At 52.4% G+C, this 20,000-nt stretch overlaps 1 protein-coding gene across 1 annotated transcript in view; it reads left to right on the top strand.

The window, feature by feature from the left end:
• Positions 1–20,000, top strand: part of LOC125948361 (dual specificity tyrosine-phosphorylation-regulated kinase 2) — a 55,011-nt gene that overhangs the window by 27,627 nt on the left and 7,384 nt on the right. Inside the window, exons 2-7 of the mRNA XM_049674333.1 lie at positions 3,629–4,369; positions 10,297–10,534; positions 13,710–13,873; positions 13,937–14,214; positions 18,821–18,959; positions 19,054–19,225. Coding sequence (XP_049530290.1) covers positions 4,352–4,369; positions 10,297–10,534; positions 13,710–13,873; positions 13,937–14,214; positions 18,821–18,959; positions 19,054–19,225 — 1,009 coding nt within the window. The 5' untranslated portion in view covers positions 3,629–4,351. The remainder of the gene's footprint in view (positions 1–3,628; positions 4,370–10,296; positions 10,535–13,709; positions 13,874–13,936; positions 14,215–18,820; positions 18,960–19,053; positions 19,226–20,000) is intronic.

Genomic DNA, 20,000 nt, shown 5'->3' with positions numbered 1-20,000 from the left:
GAGCGTGCTTCACATTCCTGAATTTGCTTGCTATGGTACGGCCAGGAGTAGGAGGTGTGGTAGAGGCAGGGGCGGGGTATCAGAACCGGCAAGACCCTCGCTCGTGCGCTCGCTGTCTATATGCTGATGAGGAAGAGAGTATTGCCTTTTGAATAAATAAGCAAACAGACACTTCGTGGGGCAAAGTTTGTGCGAACTCTGATGTTTGTGCGCCGCGGATGAAAGTGAATTCGCTGACACATGCGCGATTTCTGGAGGTTGGGTGGAGGTGATGGTGGTGCAGCTCCGACGACGACGACGACAGATGAAGAGTTTATTAAAAACAAATGGTTTGTTGCGGCGAAACGTCACTTTTCCGTTTTCGAGCCAAACTGGTGGCCGTTAACGTTCGTTAAATTCAAATCCGGCGACGCACTCTTCGACATCCAAACCCCCTCCCCGGGCTCGTAACGGCGACCGCGAGGAAGGACATAAAAAAAGTCACGTGAAGCTTAAGATGCGTGACGGATGCTCATCCATAAAGCCTCGCGCCTAGCATCCGCCCGAGACCGAGAATGTGTTCTCATGCCACGACGGCCGAACGAACGAGGAGAGGATGATGGACGTGCCGTACGTGGGGCTCGGATGTTGTTCTTCCATTCCAGGACCTTATGCTCGGTACTACACACACACACACACTTTTCGTTCACCGGAATAAGCAATCACCCAACGCGGCAAGGGCACGCATAATGTACGTGCGTGTGTGTGTGTGATATGTTTTTATCATGAGCCAATCCTCCCCCGGTCCCCGACGAGAGACGTGCATAAAGTCGCCTGAGAGATTGTGCCAATTGCGTTGCGGGCTTCCGAGATCCGGGCATGATGCTCGCTCTCTGGCAACCGTTACGAGGCGGACTTCGAGGCGCGGTAGTTCCCAATTTGTGTGCCTCGATGCGAAATTGAATTGGCTGACCGTGCGGAAAATGGTGCAGAGAGAGAAAGAGAGAGCAATCGCCTCGCCACACCACAGAAATCATTCTAATTTTAGGGGGGGCAGAACCAAGCAGCACTAACAAGCAACCAAAGACACACAAAAAAGACAACCTCGAGGAAAAGCTCATCGGGAAAATCATATAATTGGCCGCGTGAGCGGAGCCGAGGGAGGGGGGTGGGGGTGTGTGGTCCGTCTTCAATGTGTTTTGTTGTTGTTGTTGTTTGTTGTGGCGGAACAAAAATCAATTTGCTCGGCTCCTCGGCGACAGAATTTGCAGCCCAAAGACGAAGACGCCAAGAAAGAGGGGCTTTGGCCCTGAATTCGATGGCAAGCCGTTTGTCTATTCCCCGGCACCACGCGCGTGAACCGGGAAGAAGGCGTTCAGAAAATCGGAAATTGAGCTGCTCTGTTTACCAACGCATACATGACAAGCCCCCCCCCCCCCCCCCCTCCTTACTCACATGATGGCGGAATCGCGGAAGTGATTGGCGAATCGCATCGCGACGACGACGACGACGACGACGGCGCGCGCAAAATTAGACAACGAGACGCGACGTCGACGTTGATGGTGGGCAGCTAAAAATAATCGACCGAAGCGCGTTTGCGAAGAAACGGATATTGTGAAGTGGGTGGTAGAGGACGGGAGAGGTTGCTTTTTGGAGGTCTCGATGCACGTCACTGAGAAACTGCAACTTTCAGGTTCCGGTTTACACCCGGGAAGTGCTGCAAGATGGGGTCAATAGGGTAATACCCAACACGTCACGTGCGTGATGTGCGTGTGTGTCTTGGTGTATATAACTGGGAATACAACGGTCAATTGAGATCCTAGTCCTGAAGGCGATCACTCCAGGTTTTCTCGGTAATGTCCAGCGGATGCTGCGAAGAACGATCTCAATGTGCATCGAGGAAATCAATTTTCCTTCGCAAATCCCACCATGGAATAACATCGCGCGCAACCAACACTTTCCTTCCTTCCTTTCCTCGATTCCGTAACGATTTTCCTTTCGCGAGAGCACACAACGCATTGACCGTCGCCCACGGTGCAGCGCATCATCGGTGGCAGGTTTTTCCCGCCCGGGGGGCCCACCGGACACACACACGCAGAGACGCACCTCTTCTTCTTCCCCACCGTGGACCGTATCTGCATCTGGACCGGTAGCCTTGGGCACCCCCTTCCTGGGTTGCAGATAATTGAAAGGTTTCCAGCGTTTTGCTTTCTTGGATTTAATTTAAAAGCTTTTCCTGCCCTTCGTCGTCTTTTCCTTTTTTCCCTGTTTTCAATAACCAATTTGACGTCTCCCTTTTCCTTTTGCTCCGCGATGCCGAGATGGTGGTGGTGCAGAGATGGCGTTGGCTGGTGTGGAAAGCGTAACCAATTTTCCTTCCAACCTCGTAATATATCTATTACGCGGTAACCTGGTCCGCAGCCGCAGCCGCTGCCGGCCGCCATCGAGCCGTTCGGTGCATCGCTTGCATCGCATGCGGCCTGCCGGTTTCGAGGGCCTGACGTGCCCCGGGACTGACGTGGCGCGGAGTTGTTTAGATGGATAATAATGTGAAACGTAAACTACGGTAAACGCGGAACAATTTCATCATCACGCGTGGGGCCGGTACGACGGTGCGTGTGTTTGTATGTTATGCCGCTGGATGCATCTCCGTGTGATGATGGAGTCCAGATGATGGTCAGATTGCATTTGGCCCGCCACTACATCTGTTTACTCCAGCGGCGGCGTGCAGTGCACCACCAAAGCACAAACACCAACAATCATACTCCCCCACCCCCCGGGAAAAAAGGGTATCTGCCAGGGCAGTTTGGAGTTTACCCCTTTTTGGCCTCCGACATCCGGCAACAGATCGGAGATCAAATCGACAAATGGACAAACAAATGCACGCGCGCCCGCTCGCTCGCTGTCGTCCTCTGTCTGTGGCTCTGTGGAGATTGAGAAAACTATTTTTAAAACGCACTCGCACATGACGGAGACCATGGAGAGCTCTCAGTGGAGTGGACAAGAAGACAGTGGCATCGGGGGGGAAGGGAGGAAAATAATGAACGGAGTGTCCTGTTCCGAATGGGGAATCGAGGAAGGAATTTTGGCATCGATCTCCGTTCCCGCAGACGCAGATGCAGGCGGCCGAGGCGTGATGATTGATTCGACAGAGCGTCTAGCGCGAACGCGTTGTTGACGCAAAAGTTTCCGCGAGGAGCAGTAGTAGTAGTGGTAGTAGTTGATTGCTTCATCGCTCGTTAACCACTTAAGTAAGTGGCAGGGCTAATGGAGAAGGAGATTTGCTTTGGCGCAGTATGAGCGAATGCAAAATGCATCTCTCTTGCTTCCACTCCACCAAACATCCGCCAAGAATTTGGCTGTTACAAGAGGGCCGACGGTTTGTGTGTGGCGTGTTTTGCGTTGGCTCCAGTCCAGGAAATGCACCATTCCAATGCACCATCGCAGGGAAAACCCAAGGGAAACTATAATCCAAACAACGATCCTTCTTCGTCTTCCGAGGGCTGCCTTCGATCGATTGAGATCGAGAAATGGCTTCCAGAGGGGTTGATGGAAAACATCTCTTCGTCCGCTGGAATGCAACTCGCATCGTCGTTCTCGTACCGCTGGTGTACTGATGAAGCTTCTTCTCCTCTCGTCTCTCTTCCAGATAACCGCATAACGTCCATCCATCGATCGCGGTTGCATCCCGACAGTAGACGACTCGTTCTCTCTCACTCGCTAGTTGTGTGACCATTTGGAAGGATCAGCAGCAGCAGCAGCAGTAGTCGTCGCCAGCGTCGAGGGAAGCCAAACCATTCCCGGGGAACCAGTTCTAGGGAGGACTAGAACGGCGCGAGAACCTGTCCAGGCAGCAGCACTCGAATGGACTCACAACTGACCAAGTTTGTCGCCGTCGCCGTCGTCGTCGCTGTGGATTGTCGTCGCGCCTAAGTTCGCGTTCCGCCGTGGTGGACCACCAAGCTCTAGCACTAGCAATCTGCATCGGCACACTGGGTAGTTGCGAGCGGATCCTAAGCTAGTCGTAGAACGACGTATAGAACGACGAAGTCACCACTAAGCCAGCCACTAGTTTTCGTTTCGTTAAATTATTATTTGTGTATTACGCTGTGTGTGTGTGCGCTACGTGTGCGTGTGTGTGCTTAGAAGTGATTGACAACCAGGTGTGTGCGCACCTACACGCACGTTCCAGAAGAGACAGAAGATAAATAGATAGAACGTTATAGAAGAGAGCGAGAGAGAGGGAAAGCGCAAGAATCGAAACCCACAGATATATCCAGGTGGAGGAGTAATATAGTCGTCCCGGGCACCAGAAGAGAACCGTCGACCGGTGAACCAGACGCAAACCAGACACAAACACACAAACACAATCATGTTGGATCGTGGACCAGTAAGTAGTGGGCATTGATTAGTCGCTTAAGTCTTTTAACAAAAAATGCAAATTGATTCCGTGCCGCTCCTCCTTCTCCTCCTTCTCCGCTCGCCCTTATCCGGAGCCTTGGAACGGCCACACTACTTTTAGTTGAAAGTGAAACTGTGTAGCGATGGCGATTCGCTTGGAGCGTGGTGCGCGCGCGCGCGGGTGGCTTTATATGGTTCGTGGCTAACCAGATCGCCATTGAAGCGATCGAGCGATCGAGCGAATGGGGTTTCGGGAGTTCGGAAATTGAAACATTCGAATCTCTATTCTCGCACCATTATCACCCCGGGGAATGATGTTGTGCCGGGGCGGCTCCACTTTTGGAAGCGCTGGAAACATGAACATTTTCAAACACAAACGGTAAACGGCCGGATTTCGGATCAGATCTCCTTTCGGGAGGGGGACCGTTAAAGGGGAAGGGGGGCCTGTGTTGCGTTCCATTTGTGCGAAGCGAAAGAAATCGAGGATCAATGCAAATGTCCATTCACTCGCATCACATGCGATCGCTTCTCATTCGCGCGATGCAATGGCAATTACCTGTGCGGTGTGTGTGTGTGTGTCCGCCCCCGCCCCCCTGGTCCAATCTACCTGGCCAACCGGAGCAAACCCTGGAGTGGTTGGTCAATCATTTATCATGCTTGCACGACGACGGTAAGCGAAGTGCTTTCGCCATTCAACGAATGCCAAGCGTTGTGAAAACGGTTGCTGCAGCACTCCACGGAAAAAACCAACGGCTCTCGGAGCATACTTTTCCTATTCGAAGCAATTAAAAAGGCCGGCCCCTGGAGAGCGGGGTGGTGGTCTCGGTGCAACGGTTCGAAGAGTGAAAAATGAGCTTCTAATTTCACTGACACTGGGCCACCGAGCAACCGCGTGCGGCCACGCTCTCGGTGGTCGGTCCCGTTGGTTCCGCGCTGCATCGAGCTGCATCGAGCGCTGCACCTGAACTGCACCGAGAAGAGATAGCAGGAGAGAGAGAGCGTAAGAGAGAGAGAGAGAGGGGTGAAGAGTTATGTTTCGATTATTTCCACTTTCCACAACGATCGGACATGCATCCGGATATGCATTCGCTGGTGCTGCTGCTGCTGCTGCTGCTGCACGTGCCCGTGAGTGGCTCGGTCGTCTGGCAGGCTTAATTTGGCATCTCGACCTTCCTGGCATCCCCTAGGCATCCAGTACTCGGTGGGTCTGGGGTGTGCATGCATGCATGCAGCAGTTCCGGACAGTCCGATGCAACGCGCGCATCGATGCATCGATCCCAAACAACACCCCAAAAACCTCGACAGCCCCTGCCGGAACATCGTTCCGGAACTGCCAAAAAAGGAAACGCCAAAAAGGGGGCCACACTCCGAGTGGCAACGATTGATTTTTTCGGTTCTCCTTGAAATACAAATTGGCGGAAGGTCGACCATTTGCTTGCTTCGGGTGCTGCTCCGTCGATTACGACTACGACCCGAAATTACGTTTTCCGAGTTTTCCGGGTTTCGGCCCTTTTCGTGACCACACAGTGCACCCATGTGTGTGTGTGTGTGTGTGTGTGTGTGCGCGCGGGATCCAATTTTGGAAGAACATGTTGTTTTACGAGCGGCGGGAAAACATTAATAACTCCTCGGTCTCGGCCTCGGCCTCGGCCACCCCTTTACCTAGACCCGGGCAGCATCTGTTTGCGAAACGCCCGTCATGATGGCGGCCGTCGAAGAGTGAGCGATGAGAGTGAATGGTCGATCACCGATGGTCGGTGATGATGATGATGATGGTGATGATGATGAGCTGCGTTCGTCCTCCACCCCGTCCTACTAGATATGCATCGAGCCATGCCTGTCATCGTGCTGGTGGTTGGATGGATTCTGAATCCCGAAATCAAAACGGAGCGAGAGGTGATGAAAGGCGATGATCAGGTTTATGGTTATTGACTGACCGGTCGGTCGAACAACCGAGCCGAGCCGAGTGGGTTTTTAGTGTCGAACCATGTGCACCGCTTTTGTGCGTAAGGTGATGGCCCCGCAACCCTCTCCCCCTCCACCTCCCTTTCCCCTGATTTTTGGGGAGGAATTTATTTTTGGCTTTGGACGTCAAATGGACGATCCAATATGTCTTTAACGACACATGTCGTCGCACACGAAGCACGTTTTGGAGAGGGGCTCGGGCCAATCAAAATGATTTCAATTAATTGGACGATCGACGTCATGGACTATGGACTATGGAATCCAATTTCTTCCACCCCACCCCAACTACACTTTGCCTTTTGGGTTAGAGGAGATGAATTTGATCAACTATTGGATTCACAAAGGAATCGAGCGCTTTAGGTCACAGCCAAAGGCAGATGATGCTGCTGTTGGGCCATGTGAGCAGCATGTTTATGTTGGATGTCGATCATGCTTCCGTAAACAAACACCACCACCACCATTGCCTAGATAGGGCTCTAGGAGAACTATTTGCCTTTGTTCATCATCCGCAGTCCAAGTCCTATATTACTACATGCAAGTCAACCGCCTTGTCCTGTTGTGACAAGCACGGCATAAAGACAAGCACGGCGAGAGGTAAAATCGTTCCGAATGACGCATTCCTCTTGCGCATTTTACGCATTGCTTGGAGAAGTGTAATCGGACTTTACGTTCCTGTCCCGAGCAAGATTGCTATCTGGTAATAACCGTTTCGACTGCACGCGTCCGCTCTAGAGGACAAAGGCTGCATACAAAGGAGCGCTAGCGTGGAGCTCTTTGCATCTGTTACGGGCTGGAACCGCAAACAGCTGATTGGAGAGAGACCGCCTCCCCCTCCCCCCAAATCCTGTTCCAGGCAAGGCGCTTACCCTCCCCCCTGTGCCACCCGCAGACGAAACTATCGAATTCCAGAACGCCAACAAAACCCGTTCGTCGTCGTTGTACGTACTGGGCGCCGCCGCGATCATGGAATGTGCGAATCGGCCTCGGCCAGAACGCTGATCTCGAGAGCGGCAGAGGCCACTTGCGAATTCACTTTCAATCCCACTCGAAGTGGCTAAGTGTGTGTGTGTGTGTGAGTGTGCGTTCGGTGGAGGCCGGAAACCACAGCCCGCGATCGCGTGCACGTGGCACGAAACACTAGATCTCCGGACGAGGTTGAGTGGTCGTCCGGCGCGGGCCTCTCGCGACCACGGTCGAGTGAAATCAGGAGTGTGTTTTTTGTCCGTTTCCGCGTCGCAGCAGCAGCAGCGAGAACGGAAGCTGCTTGTTGTGCTCGAGTTGTGGCCTCCTTCTCATCATCATCATCATCGGTTACTGATAACAAGGCTCGAGCGCGGCGGTTGATGGTTAATGCGCAAACGATGACTCTCCTCTACGTCCGTGGATCATCCCCGGGCTCCCGGAACGGAACGTCAAGATATTGCGCGTCCAATCCATTCCAATCCATGTCTCCGGAACCCTTCCTGGGACCCTTCCTGGGGGGAGTCCTTCGGTGTAGCTATCGGATTTGCGGTCAGCAAAGTCGATCCACCACCATTAGGCCATTACACTATCCCGTTTCGAAAGCACTGAACCATTGTCGATGTTCGTCGTCGTCGTCGGAAAGAGGCCAACGTACTCCCATCGCCTGACCGACCGAGGTCACCGCCGGTGGAGGGAGGATCAATTCACTTGTGCCGTGTGTGTTGAGTATTGCCCCTCCGGTTGATTGACTTTGCTCGCTGGCGACATTCGAAGACATTCCCCGCGATAAGACGACGAAGTTCGTCCCGGGGTCCCCAGGGACGGAGGTCTCGGCGAAGACAACGAACGACAGAGCCCGGGGCCTCGGATCGGGAAGATTTCCGGCACCGCGCGACGTGTAGATAACCTCTGTGACACATTGCCGAGTCCCCGTATGGCATCGAACTTGTGCCGTTCTGGAGAGAAGGGATTGCGGGCAATTACGACGACGATGATGATGATGATGATGACGATGATGTGCCTAGTACAAATCGAACGCATTTATGAGCGAGATCGCTCGGTCGGCGGACGGTTCAATCGCGGTGATAGCATGGTTGAGGGTTGCCAGATGTTTAAGTCTCGCTAATTCGTGCGTGAGAAGAAGTCTAGCGTAGGTTCTGGGTGGTCCGGTGACACGAGTCTCGCTTATCAGTGTTCAGAGTATTGTAGTAGCTTCTTAGCTTCTCGTTGATAGTGGATTGTTTGGGACGTTGCGTGTCAGTGTATTGTGTGGAAGTTATTAGTACTCGATACTCCAATCGCCAATCTACTCGAAGTGACTCCATTTCTTCGTCAACTTCCACTGTGGAGTAGTTGGAAAAAATCTGTTCTGGTTATCTCGGTGAGTCTCGGCGAGCACTTTCGCGACCACTCACTTGAACTCGCTACTCCTCGTTATCTGCTGCAACTGCAACAACTCCTCCTCCCCCTAATCAACTCGATTAGCCTTCAGCTCACTTCACAAACAAACAAACAAACAAACAAAGATCCGGTGACGACGTGCAGTAGAGTGCAGTGGGAATTATAACAAAGAACGTCTGCTCTTACTTCTCAATTAAAGCCCGAGCACGTCGCACCCCGTCCCCTCGGCGGGACACGACGGTGCAGCCAGGTGTGTGTCTAGACCCCCACAACCCCCACGGGAAGGGTGCGCCATCGCCATGTGCTCCCTGGAATCATTAAGCGATTATGCTAATCAAGCTGCTGCTGCGTCAGACACACACCCCAAACGTGCACCGACGATGTGCATTCTTTCGACAGCTTCTCTCGGGGGTGGGGGCTACTGACTGCCGGATATCATCAACCGCCGTTCTGTTCGTCCGAAAAAAGTAATTAAAATTGCAATCGGCTGCAGTGGCGCACCGATTTCGGTCTCATCCTCGATGGGAAGCCGGTTGCTACTGAGTCGTGACTCAAGTTCCCCGTCCACCCCTTTTGGATTATGTCTGACCGCGAACACCAATCGACTACCCGATAAGCCCCACGTTGGCCCATGGGACGTCGATTGCAGTATGTTTGTGTGTGAGGGTGGAGAGCGTTGCGATCTCTGTCACTTCGAGTATCTAACACGTTACGGTCTGGTCCGTTATCATGACCATGCGAGTGACCATGTGAAGGGGAGGCCAGCGTCAGTGCTGCACGAACCACGAGTCTGGAGCGTCTGTTTGCGGAGTTGTCTGCTTTCCGTCGACGTCACCATCGCGTAGATCGCGGTTTAGCGTCCCTTTTTTCGAGGGGGCCAATGTGTGTGTGCATTGTGGTCACTTTCAGTAGCAGTGGTGCATCTGCAAAGTGTCGAAAAAAGAAGTGGCAGCACGGTGCTGCCAGTGCTGGCATTAGTCCGGGCAGTCTGGGCAGGGAAAGGTCCCAGAAAGTGCGTGCAGAAGCAATCGCAATCGGCTGGCCGCTCCGATAACAGCAGTTGTCGTCGTCGTCGGTTCCGATAACGCCGCGAGTAACGGACGCCACGCGCGTCAGTTATCACCATCATCATCATCATTGTGCTTTGTTTGTGTTGGCGAAAGTGTCAATTTGACGTTGCTCCGGTCCGGTCTCTGGGGTCTGTGACTCAATGGTTCGTGCGCGGTGGCTAACACTTGCGATCGAATGCCGCAGTGATGTCGTCGAGGCGACGACCGACGTTGCGCAAGATGCTACCGGCCAGCTGGCTGTGCGTCTTTCCGCAGAAGCACTACCCGGCCAGAAGTCGCACGGAACTCAACGGCGTCGTCGTCAACGGCGACGCCGACGACGCGGACCATCATTATGGGCATGTGCGGGAGAAGCCACACAAACCGCTCCTTCCGAAGGTGGTCACTACCGTTGCCATCATTATCGTTCTTCGTTCTTCGTTCTTCATTTCCATTTCCATCATCAACACTAACCTTCTTGTTGTGCAGACACCTTTTAATACTAATCCACGTCTTTGTTTCGTTTCTCTGCGCGTAGGTACAGCTGGAGAGCGACAAGATCCGGCGGGAGCGGAGCGATACCACGACGCACCTGTTCGATTCGCGGCCCGAGCTGGCTAGCCTGAGCGGTACGCGGAACGCGTTCCGTGGCGGTCGTAGCACCATGATCGACGCCCACGGCAATGCGCTGCCACCGCTCAGCCCACCCTCTAGCAACAACAACTCGACGACCGAGTTGGAATCCGACAAACCGACACTACCAATGACGCCCGCAAGTAAGTATCTGGATCGATGTCCTCTGTCCAACGCACCGTGACGGCGTTAGTGGTATGTGGCCCCCGGCGTATGTATGGCCACTAATTTGGTTACTATTTGGGGATGGAGTTGGGGGACTGTAATGCTGATACACACCGTGCTACTCCCGTGATAAGCTTGTTGTTGTTGCTGTGGTGGGACATTTGTGGTTAATAAGGTTTTCCTGGAAAAGTTACTCAGTCTACGCCGTCAATGTGTGTGTGTGTGTAACAGCTTAATAATTTGTTGCCGTTTGCCGATAATGAGCCCTTTGCAGGGCGTCAGATATCTTGCACCCGAGTTGTTGATAAGACTTTTTCTGCGAATCTTCAAACGATAAAAGGTGTGCTGACTAGGTCCTAAATTGTGTTCAACATCATTAGATGGAACCGATTTTTGGGCGCAGGCCCCAATACTAGTGACTTCTAGCAACGCTTTTTCCATCTATACTAACGTCCTTAACGAACTTCTTCGAAACCCCCGAGGAAGTTCGTGCTGCGTAACCGCAACAACAGGCACTGGCAATGTGTTCCATCGTTCTCTCGACCTCGACCAGGCGCTCGCCAGCTTCAGTAGCAGCTGCGTTGCCGGTGGTGTGCTAACCGATAACGACATTCGCTAAAAAGGTGGAAAATCGAATCACGAGAATCACGGCGGTTCGGCGGGCTGACTCGTAATACCCAATCAGAAGGTGCTTAGAAGCCCAGGACTAGGGCCAGGGTCTTATTCGGCGACCGCAAACACACACACACACACACCGCGAGCAGCAGCCACGGCCACCACCACCGTTGTCACGTTGGTTCGTCGAAATCAATTCAATTATTATGTTATGGATTCCGTCCCGGACTACTTCCCGGTCGAGTCGATCTATGGGACTTGTGCAGGACTTCCTCCCTTTTTTCGGGACTCCTGGTTTTTGCTTTTCCTTTGGTGGGCCTCGCAAAATAAATCAAGAATCGGCATTCTTTCGTCCCAGCACGAAGCCCCAGACGACGACGGTGACATTGTTGATGGCGGGGCGGTGTCGGTATCGGTGGCGCATTTGCGGGAACGCACCGATCGACCGACCGACGCGCCCGGTGGGAGTACATGTTGCGTGTCATGCGCGGGGCTCACCCTTAATACCCTGTGGAGGGAGGAAGGAAGGGAGGTCTTCTCGTACAGGTGATTAGTGTGTCGTATTGGAGAGTTCTGGGTACCATCACCGTGAGGGGTCGTTGGACCATGGCGTAGCATGGCATTTCCCCGTTCCGGGTGGGTCTCCTCCTCCTTCTCCTCCTTCTCCTTGGGTCTTATGATACGCGAGCGACGCGAGTCTGGTGTCTGGTTTGGTTGGCCCATCCCCCGGGGGGCGAGGAGGTGTAGGTGGATTGGTATTTGCATGCGGCACATGATATGCCTCCCCCCCCCTCTCTCCACCGCCTTGTGAAACCGGAAATGTTGCGGCTAAATTCAATTCAAACCTGCCTTGCCTTCTTGCGACTAACATTGTTACTGCCGCATTGATGGGTCTATAGGTGTGTGTGTGTGTGTGTGCCCGGCTCCCAAACCCCAAATGTTGCCCCCGGCGGGCAACGAACGAACGTTCCATATCGTTTGCGACCGGCTGCTTTTATCGGTGACATTACATTGTAAGGGGTACATTGATGCGGCACCCGAAAAACCATGGCAGCAGCGGGCAATTATGTTAAAAAGGGCCACGTCAATCCCCTGGATGGCCCCCTGGATGGGGTTTTTGGTGGACGTGACAGCGAAGCACGTTTGAGCTGCACTTTTTATATGCTCGTTTGCAGTAAAAGTAATGCTCAATTGCATCGTTTACTGCCGTGGTATTGGATTGGTTGTGGGATTGGAATTCTATTAGCTGGTTGACTATTTCTATTATATCTGCTTGTCATGTTACCTCGTAGCGGCTTTGAGGACTAAATTTCGGAAGGCTCTCTACGTACGTACGCCACCTGGAACATATGTGCGGGCTTTTCCTCGACTCATCATCCAGTTGATCCGGGGGCTTTCGCGTCGGCGAGAATGTTTATGTGAACCGCCACGCGAGAGAGGAAAACTCAGTACCAAGGTCACGCTACTCCGGTAGCCGAGGAGATGCAAATGATAGCAAACCATTAGGAGGAGGTGCTAACCTTCCGAGGCAGAAGAGAGCGTTCCAGTTGTGTGAGATGACGCAGCGAATCTCTCCATCGTGAACCATTTTCCTCTGCATACGTCATAGCCTTTTGACCTTTTCGAGGAGCGGAAGAAGCGCATACATCGCTGCCAGCTGAAGGTCACCAAATTACACACACACACACACACACGCGGACACCGGTAGACAGACAACAGGGCATACAGGATAAAGTTTTTCTTTAGTTTTCCTCGACTAACCTGCTCGCTTGCGTCATGAGTTCCACTGTTCCGGTCTCATCAGCGTCATCAGCGTGTAGGTGAGTCAGCGGAAGGCCGCTGTTTGGGGAGGACGCGATGCCCAAGGGTGTCAGAGTGCCAAATCAGCACTGACACAGCACGAACGCGGACAGCAACAACACGACTGTACGACTGTAAGCCATCATTTGCTTGCGGTTTTTGTGCTGTGCGATGGCACGTTGGCACGCGGTTAGCTTTGTACTCTTATCCTTGTACCCTGTGTGTGTGTGCGGGCATGTGGACGGCAGCACTTGCTGTGTCGGCAATCAGCATAAGCTCCTTCCACAGCCCACTAACCGGCCATTCGGTCTGGCTCACGTGCCTTCACCGGGTGTGAATAATAAATATCGGGTACACACGAACCGCGAACCGTGGCGTGGCGTGGCGTGGCTTGTGCGATACGTTATGCACTCCAGGGTCCATCCGTCCGAATGTACATCTCTATTATCCCCACTGGTAGGGTGTCTCTGCCCTGGCCAGGAGCGCGTATGAAGCGCGGCCTCCGGTTTCATACGTTATGCAGTATTACGACGACGTTCCGGGCCGGCATTGGGCAAACAAACCGGCAATAAGGTGTTAATTTAATATTTCCTGTAGACCACAACCTCTAGAAGAAGGAAAAGAGAAGAGGGACCGGGGGTCTGCAGTTCCGTTTCCGCGTCACGCAACGCTGCGAGTTCCACAAATGACTAACTCCTCGTCTATATTCTTCTTCACGCTCTTTCTCTGTCTCACCAGGAGCCTGGGATCAGTATGGACACCAGATGACGGACTACGAGAAGCAGGAGATCGAAAAGTATAAGGAGATCTACTATCTCGGTCTGGATGCACGCAAGATCCACGGCAAGGCGGGACTCGGAGCCAATCTGGGCTTCGACGATGAGAATGGTTGCTATCAGAAGGTAAGTCTGCGAACCTCACTTCGTGTACTTTCGTGGAAACTAATTCAGCATTCTCTGCTTCAGATCGTCCACGACCACATCTGCTACCGGTACGAGATCCTGGAGATCATCGGTAAGGGCAGCTTCGGCCAGGTGATCCGGGCGCTCGACCACAAGACCAAGCAGTACGTCGCGATCAAGATCATCCGCAACAAGAAGCGCTTCCACCATCAGGCCCTGGTCGAGGTGCGGATACTGGACGAGCTGCGCAAGAAGGATGCCGACGGTAGCCACAACGTCATCCACATGCTCGATTACTTTTACTTCCGCAACCATCTCTGCATCACCTTCGAGCTTATGAGGTAACTATCAACTATCCGCTCGCCCGCGATGTTCGGTCTGAGGTCCAATTTCAATGTCAAATGTCGTCGTCGTCGTCGTCGTCGTCTTGTGCACCACAACACAAGCCTCCAGCTGATTGAGCAATATGGTGCTCGCTGGCGCACGGCAATGCTTCAGGTCCCCGTTTTGCTTTGCTTGTGGCCACTTTCGTCATACTGGCACGGGGCCGTCAGTCTGGCGTACAATTTTTGGCCACGAACCGAACCCGGCGACCATAAATCTTTCTACGCCGATAGCTAAATGGGGTGCAATTTGGAGACTATTAGTGGGAACATGCACAAGTCGCCCGGGGATCCTTCCTGGCAAGATTTATACATTTCTCCTCGCGCACCACCACCCTCACCACCAACGGTGGTTGCGTGTCGCTAGGGACGTTTCTTGGTATCACCTCACGTTCTAGTTTGGGCCTTGGGCGTCGGTCGGATTTTCGTCATGAGACTATTTCGTTCGCGAGAAAAGTTTTAGCGAAACCAATTCTCATTTTCCGCACATCTCGCCGAGACGCACGCTAGCTGCATCGTAATTTTCGACGACGGGAAAAGAGCTTTTCAATTTAAAGCATTTTCCAGTGGCCCCATGGCTTTTGGCAACCCTACGCCGGGTATTGATTTAACGATCGATTGTGGTGCGAGTGGCGAAGGTTGTTCCAAATCTCAAAATTCGCCCACGGGACGAATTTCCACTCCAGACTCGGAAATGGCCTCCGACAAATGTCGAATGTCAGCAAAATTGGCTCAAACGCACCAAACGCCTTGAGCGTATTCCACTTCCTTCCACCAGCCTTAATCCGATTAGTTCCGGCATATGATTCCATGCATATTTGCGTCTCACGTAACAGCCACCAGCCGAGCCAGGCGGTTGGTAACTTTCCCATGTTTTCCTCTTCCTTTTCACTTTCTCGTCTTTTTTTCGCACGGCTCCTTGGCTGGAGGACCTAGGAGAGACGGCGTACGATTGAGTTTCATTTACGAACTTGCTTGCTCCGGAATCCTGAATGGTGTGGATCGTGGTAGTAACGTTGGGCGCTACTCGCGTACTACATCGCGCGTACCGATGGTCTAGGGGGAGGACGGGCGTAGTATGACTAAAAATAATCGGCCAACGAAACAACCGAAAACCCAAATCCAATAGATGGTTCCCTTCCTACCCCCCGTACCTTGGCCTCTCGTCCTTCCAAATTCTGCGATCGCGACGATGTTTTCCTTTTGTGGCTTTTCTCCCCGTTTCTTGTCGTCCGTTTTTTTCTCCGTTTTTTCGCGTGCCGCTTGGTGCACGTGGTCCGTCCGAACCCCCCAAAACAAAAAGGCTTTGGCACTCGGTAATCCTTTGCACAGCGCGGAACGACGAATGAACGACGTCAAACCGCAGGGCGCGCGTGTGGTGCAGAACAATTGAGGCATTCCAACGAATCGTTGACTACCGGAGGCATATCTACCCCCGGCGAGGGGGGTTCGATGTTTCACTCCGTTGTCATTACAACGGAACCTCACCCGCGTGTTCCTCATGCCGCCCTCCTTGCTGCCTTGCCTGCCAATTATGAGCGACATGTCAGCATCGCTCCCGTTGATAGTTGATGCGCGCGATAACGGGGTTCGTTGTGGTCGCGGAGGAAGCAAGCAAGCGAGCAAGCACGCGGACGGAATGGTTTGTTTTAATTAAATATCTTCGATTCCGATCGGTATTCAACGGGAAAAAGGGGAGGTTGACAATGCGGGCAGAACGGGTTCAGCATAGGAAGCGGACTATCTGATGCTGATATGCAAAACAAATCTCCGATTTGCCGATAACCTGCCTCTGCTAAGTTCTACGCAGTGCAGCAGCACTGTTGTTGAGCATTTTTGGGCGTTTTGCGGGGCCTGTGACGCACGCAATGTGTCTTCCTGCAGATCGATAAGCACGATGCTGCTTCCTGGGTTAACCAGCAGAGAAAGAGAAGGCCACCAGCAAACATATTCAATTTCGTTCCATTTCGGCAACGGAAAGAGCAACTTAATGTCGTTTCGGATGCGTTAGACGTTTGGTGCTTTACGCTCCTTCCTTCGTCTCGTGGATGGGGCATGGCGATTGGGGACAACGAAATTAGATCCGGGCGCCACTAGCTGCCCAGTGTTTGAGGAGAAGACGCTTGCTTATGCGACCGGCATTCTATTTGCAATCCTAATGAAGATCCACGCGATAGAGGAAAGCATAACAGAGGGAGAGAAAGGCAGAGCCGCCACCCCGCTAGGCGGAACACAATTATGAACTATTCGCTTCTAATTAACTCAAATAATATAGTGAGGCCATCTTCATGGCCGTTGTTGTTGTTGTGGTTGTGGTTGTGGTAGTGGTGTGCTGAGAAGGAGGGTCCTAAAAGTTCGTAACTCACTTAACACGCAGCGTCTGATGGCATCCATATCTCACAGGACCTGTCTCATGGAAAAGCTCATGGAACCAAACTACGCATCTACCGGAGGGCGGGGGAGGGAGGGACCTTCGGACAGGAGCGTTGGTTCGATACGATACCGAAGAGCTGAGGGACGGTGGCAGAGATCGGCTTATCGGGTGGCTCTGCGCCTCTCGAGCAGAAAGTTTACGCTTTACGACACCGGTTTTAGGGGAATGGGAAGGAGAGAAGAACATGGTACATGCGTTCAGAGGGCGAGGGCACTGGATGAAAAGTTTTAACCTTCACGAGGAACGCAACCACCACCACGAAACGCGCCAAAAGTTGGCCGCAGCCGTATTTAGTCCCGGGCCTGGGGTGGAGTTCGCCAAATGAAAAATCACTTCATTGTTGGCCAAAACTTTGGCTTCTGTGTCGAGCTTTTGGCGTAGTTGGCTGATGTCGTTTGGCGGTGGCCGATGTCAATGCATGATTTCTGCTTCTTTTTCTTCTTGTTGTTGGCGACCAGCAGGACTATCATCGTTAGGCTCGCATGACGAAGCGAACATTAGGCCGAGACCGCGTCATCGTGCGATTAGACGTGGGAATCAACCAACAAAACGTGTGTCTGTGTGTGTGTGTGCATGAGCTTTCTGGCGGTCTGGTAGCTATAAATGGATCACCGGGTGGGGCGGTGCTTTCTTGTGGTTTCCATTCGTCTCTACATAAAGTAGCCAGACAGCCGCGATTAACCTCAATGTGTCCTGTATGGTCTCCAATCACCAGGCTGTTTGAATCGGTCATCCATCCCGCAAATCCTTGTCTGCGTCATCACTGGCGGGTTGTGCAAGGATCGTAATTATGGGCACGTGGACAATGCTCCTCCTGCTGCGTACACAGCCACGTGCCTTAGCGTGTAAGCAAACGATCAGCACAACATACACACACATGATATTCGCTGACAATTTGAAGTTTATCACGCAAACTCCTATCACCCCTTGGTGCGTGCGGATAGTGGATCTGTGGAGCGAAAAAAAAAAAAACAAACACTAAAAGGTCATCCCCTGGTCTATGAGGTCCCCGATTGCGGAGGAATGTACACGAAGTGCATCTCCGCTTTTTGCATGTGCATGTTGCAGCAAATTAGCTGCAGTAAAAGTTTTGTGGAAAGCATGCGCCTTCGGTATCAGGTTTGGATTGGTTCTATACTGTAGAGCACTGTGGCAGAATGGTGCCCCCATACCAAGCCTTACCAAGGTTACTCTCCAAGTAACTAACGAGGACCGCGGTCTCAATGCCAAACAAATTTGTCGTTTTTGTCATCCTCGTTACTGAGACAACACGGGGGCCCTGAGCCCATTCTTCCCGCAGGATAATTTAAAGTAAGTAAGTTATGACCTGGAACGTGGAGGAGGAGGTCCTGATGAGAGGTGCCCATCGGTTGCTCGCTTTATCAATTGCGCTTTGTTGGATCATTATCCTCACCCTCCCAGCCCACGGTTCGACTTGGATTTGGAGTCGCAATCGTTGCCAATTAGGCGCTGGCGACATCATCCTTTCGGGTCGCAGCAGGTCGTTGGTCGTTGGTAAACAAATAACAAACCCACAACAAGGCACAGTGCCCCGTTATCAGGATGCCCGATCCATTAAAAGCCATTTAAAGCCTCTATCTTTCAGGTGGATAGGGGGTGGGAAAAAGAAATTAAAAACAATCGGCAGCAGTAATTGGCTTACTGGAGTTGAACATACTGTCACCGGACATGCACACCGGACGTCGTCTTCGTCATCGTCGTCGTCATCGCCAAATCTGGCCAAGCATTTGATGTTCACTGCAATTCCGTCGTCGTCGTCGTCGACGAGCGCCAAAAACTTTAAACATTTGTTGCCAACCAACCGAAGCTCCGATAGTTGTTGTTGGTGGTGGTGGTGCCCACCATTCCAGGACGGAGGGAGTTTGTTTGTTCCGCAACCGGCAACTCGGGCCGGGCCTGTGTGCCACACGCGCGGCAGCACGCACGTCGCCGGTGACGCTTGACTTTTCCGCTTAATGGTCGTCGTCGTCGTTGTCGTAGTGAACGAAATGTCCTTTCGGCATGCCATCCACCGGGACCGGGCAGGGCTAATTGATGTTCCCTCCGTTTACCTCAACTATAACGGTCCATTCTTTATCCGGTTTTTCCGCTTCTTCCTCCTCCTTGCAGCCTGAACCTATACGAGTTGATCAAGAAGAACAACTACCAGGGCTTCAGCCTCAGCCTGATCCGGCGGTTCTGCAACTCGATCGTCAAGTGCTTGCGGTTCCTCGACGAGCTCAACATCATACACTGTGATCTGAAACCGGTAAGTGTGTTCCTCTGGAGTCCGTTTCTTGAATCCATTTCGTTACTAACACCTCGATCCTGTCACTCTGTCTGTCTGTCTGTCCGGTTTGTAGGAGAATGTGCTGCTGAAGCAGCGCGGTAGCAGCTCGATAAAGGTCATCGATTTCGGCAGCAGCTGCTTCTCGGACCGTACCGTCTACACCTACATCCAGTCCCGGTTCTACCGGTCGCCGGAAGTGATCCTGGGTTACCCGTACGGCAAATCGATCGATATGTGGAGCTTAGGTAAGTACACACTCACACACGCACACATGCGAGAATACCGTCATCCTCCACTGACAACAACCCCTGACGAGACCGAGCGAGGGTTGCGCGTTGGGATGAGAAAATGAATTTTAGATGAGCCCCCGAAGTACACGACGACGACAACGACGACGACGACGACGGACACATTCACCGGTTTTTCACTCTTTCTGTCCCTCCCTCCCTTCTCTCTGTCTCTCTTCTACTATCTCTTTCCCTTCGTCCTTTGACCTCGACTAATCGGATAGTGTTGGAGTGAAAATGAATATTTAAACAAATGTTCAATCAGCGACACACGACGAACGGAACACCGACACGGCCTCTGCTGTCTTTTGTCTGTGTTTGTTTTTTTTTTTTGGGGGGAAGGGTGGAAAACGGAGTCCTCTCGGTGAATTTTCGCTGCCCCGTTTTCACGGCCTTGGACGACCGTCCCATATCGATGTGAATGTGATGATGGATGACCGATCACCAAATCGTCGTCGTCCTTGTTATGGTTGTTTATCGTGATTGGATCCCACCCCGCATTATGTGCGTATGTGCCGTTTGTCGTGGAAAAGTGAATCAATTAAAGCGTTTTAATTGCCTGTTTGTGTACGCCCGACGGGCATGGAATTTTAATTTTACGAATACGAACCCCCTCGGAAAATTTTCAGCCTTGGTGGCAATGGAGGCGCATGGTTTGTCGCTTGTCGCTTGTTTCGAAGGAAATTTGCGTAATAAATTGCCGTGAAAATGCTGGAAACCACACGGCACTAAA

This window comes from Anopheles darlingi, chromosome 2 (assembly GCF_943734745.1).
Source record: "Anopheles darlingi chromosome 2, idAnoDarlMG_H_01, whole genome shotgun sequence".
NCBI classification, from domain to species: domain Eukaryota; kingdom Metazoa; phylum Arthropoda; class Insecta; order Diptera; family Culicidae; genus Anopheles; species Anopheles darlingi.
The sequence above is the reverse complement of the archived record's forward strand: the minus strand, read 5'-3'. Positions and strand labels throughout refer to the sequence as shown.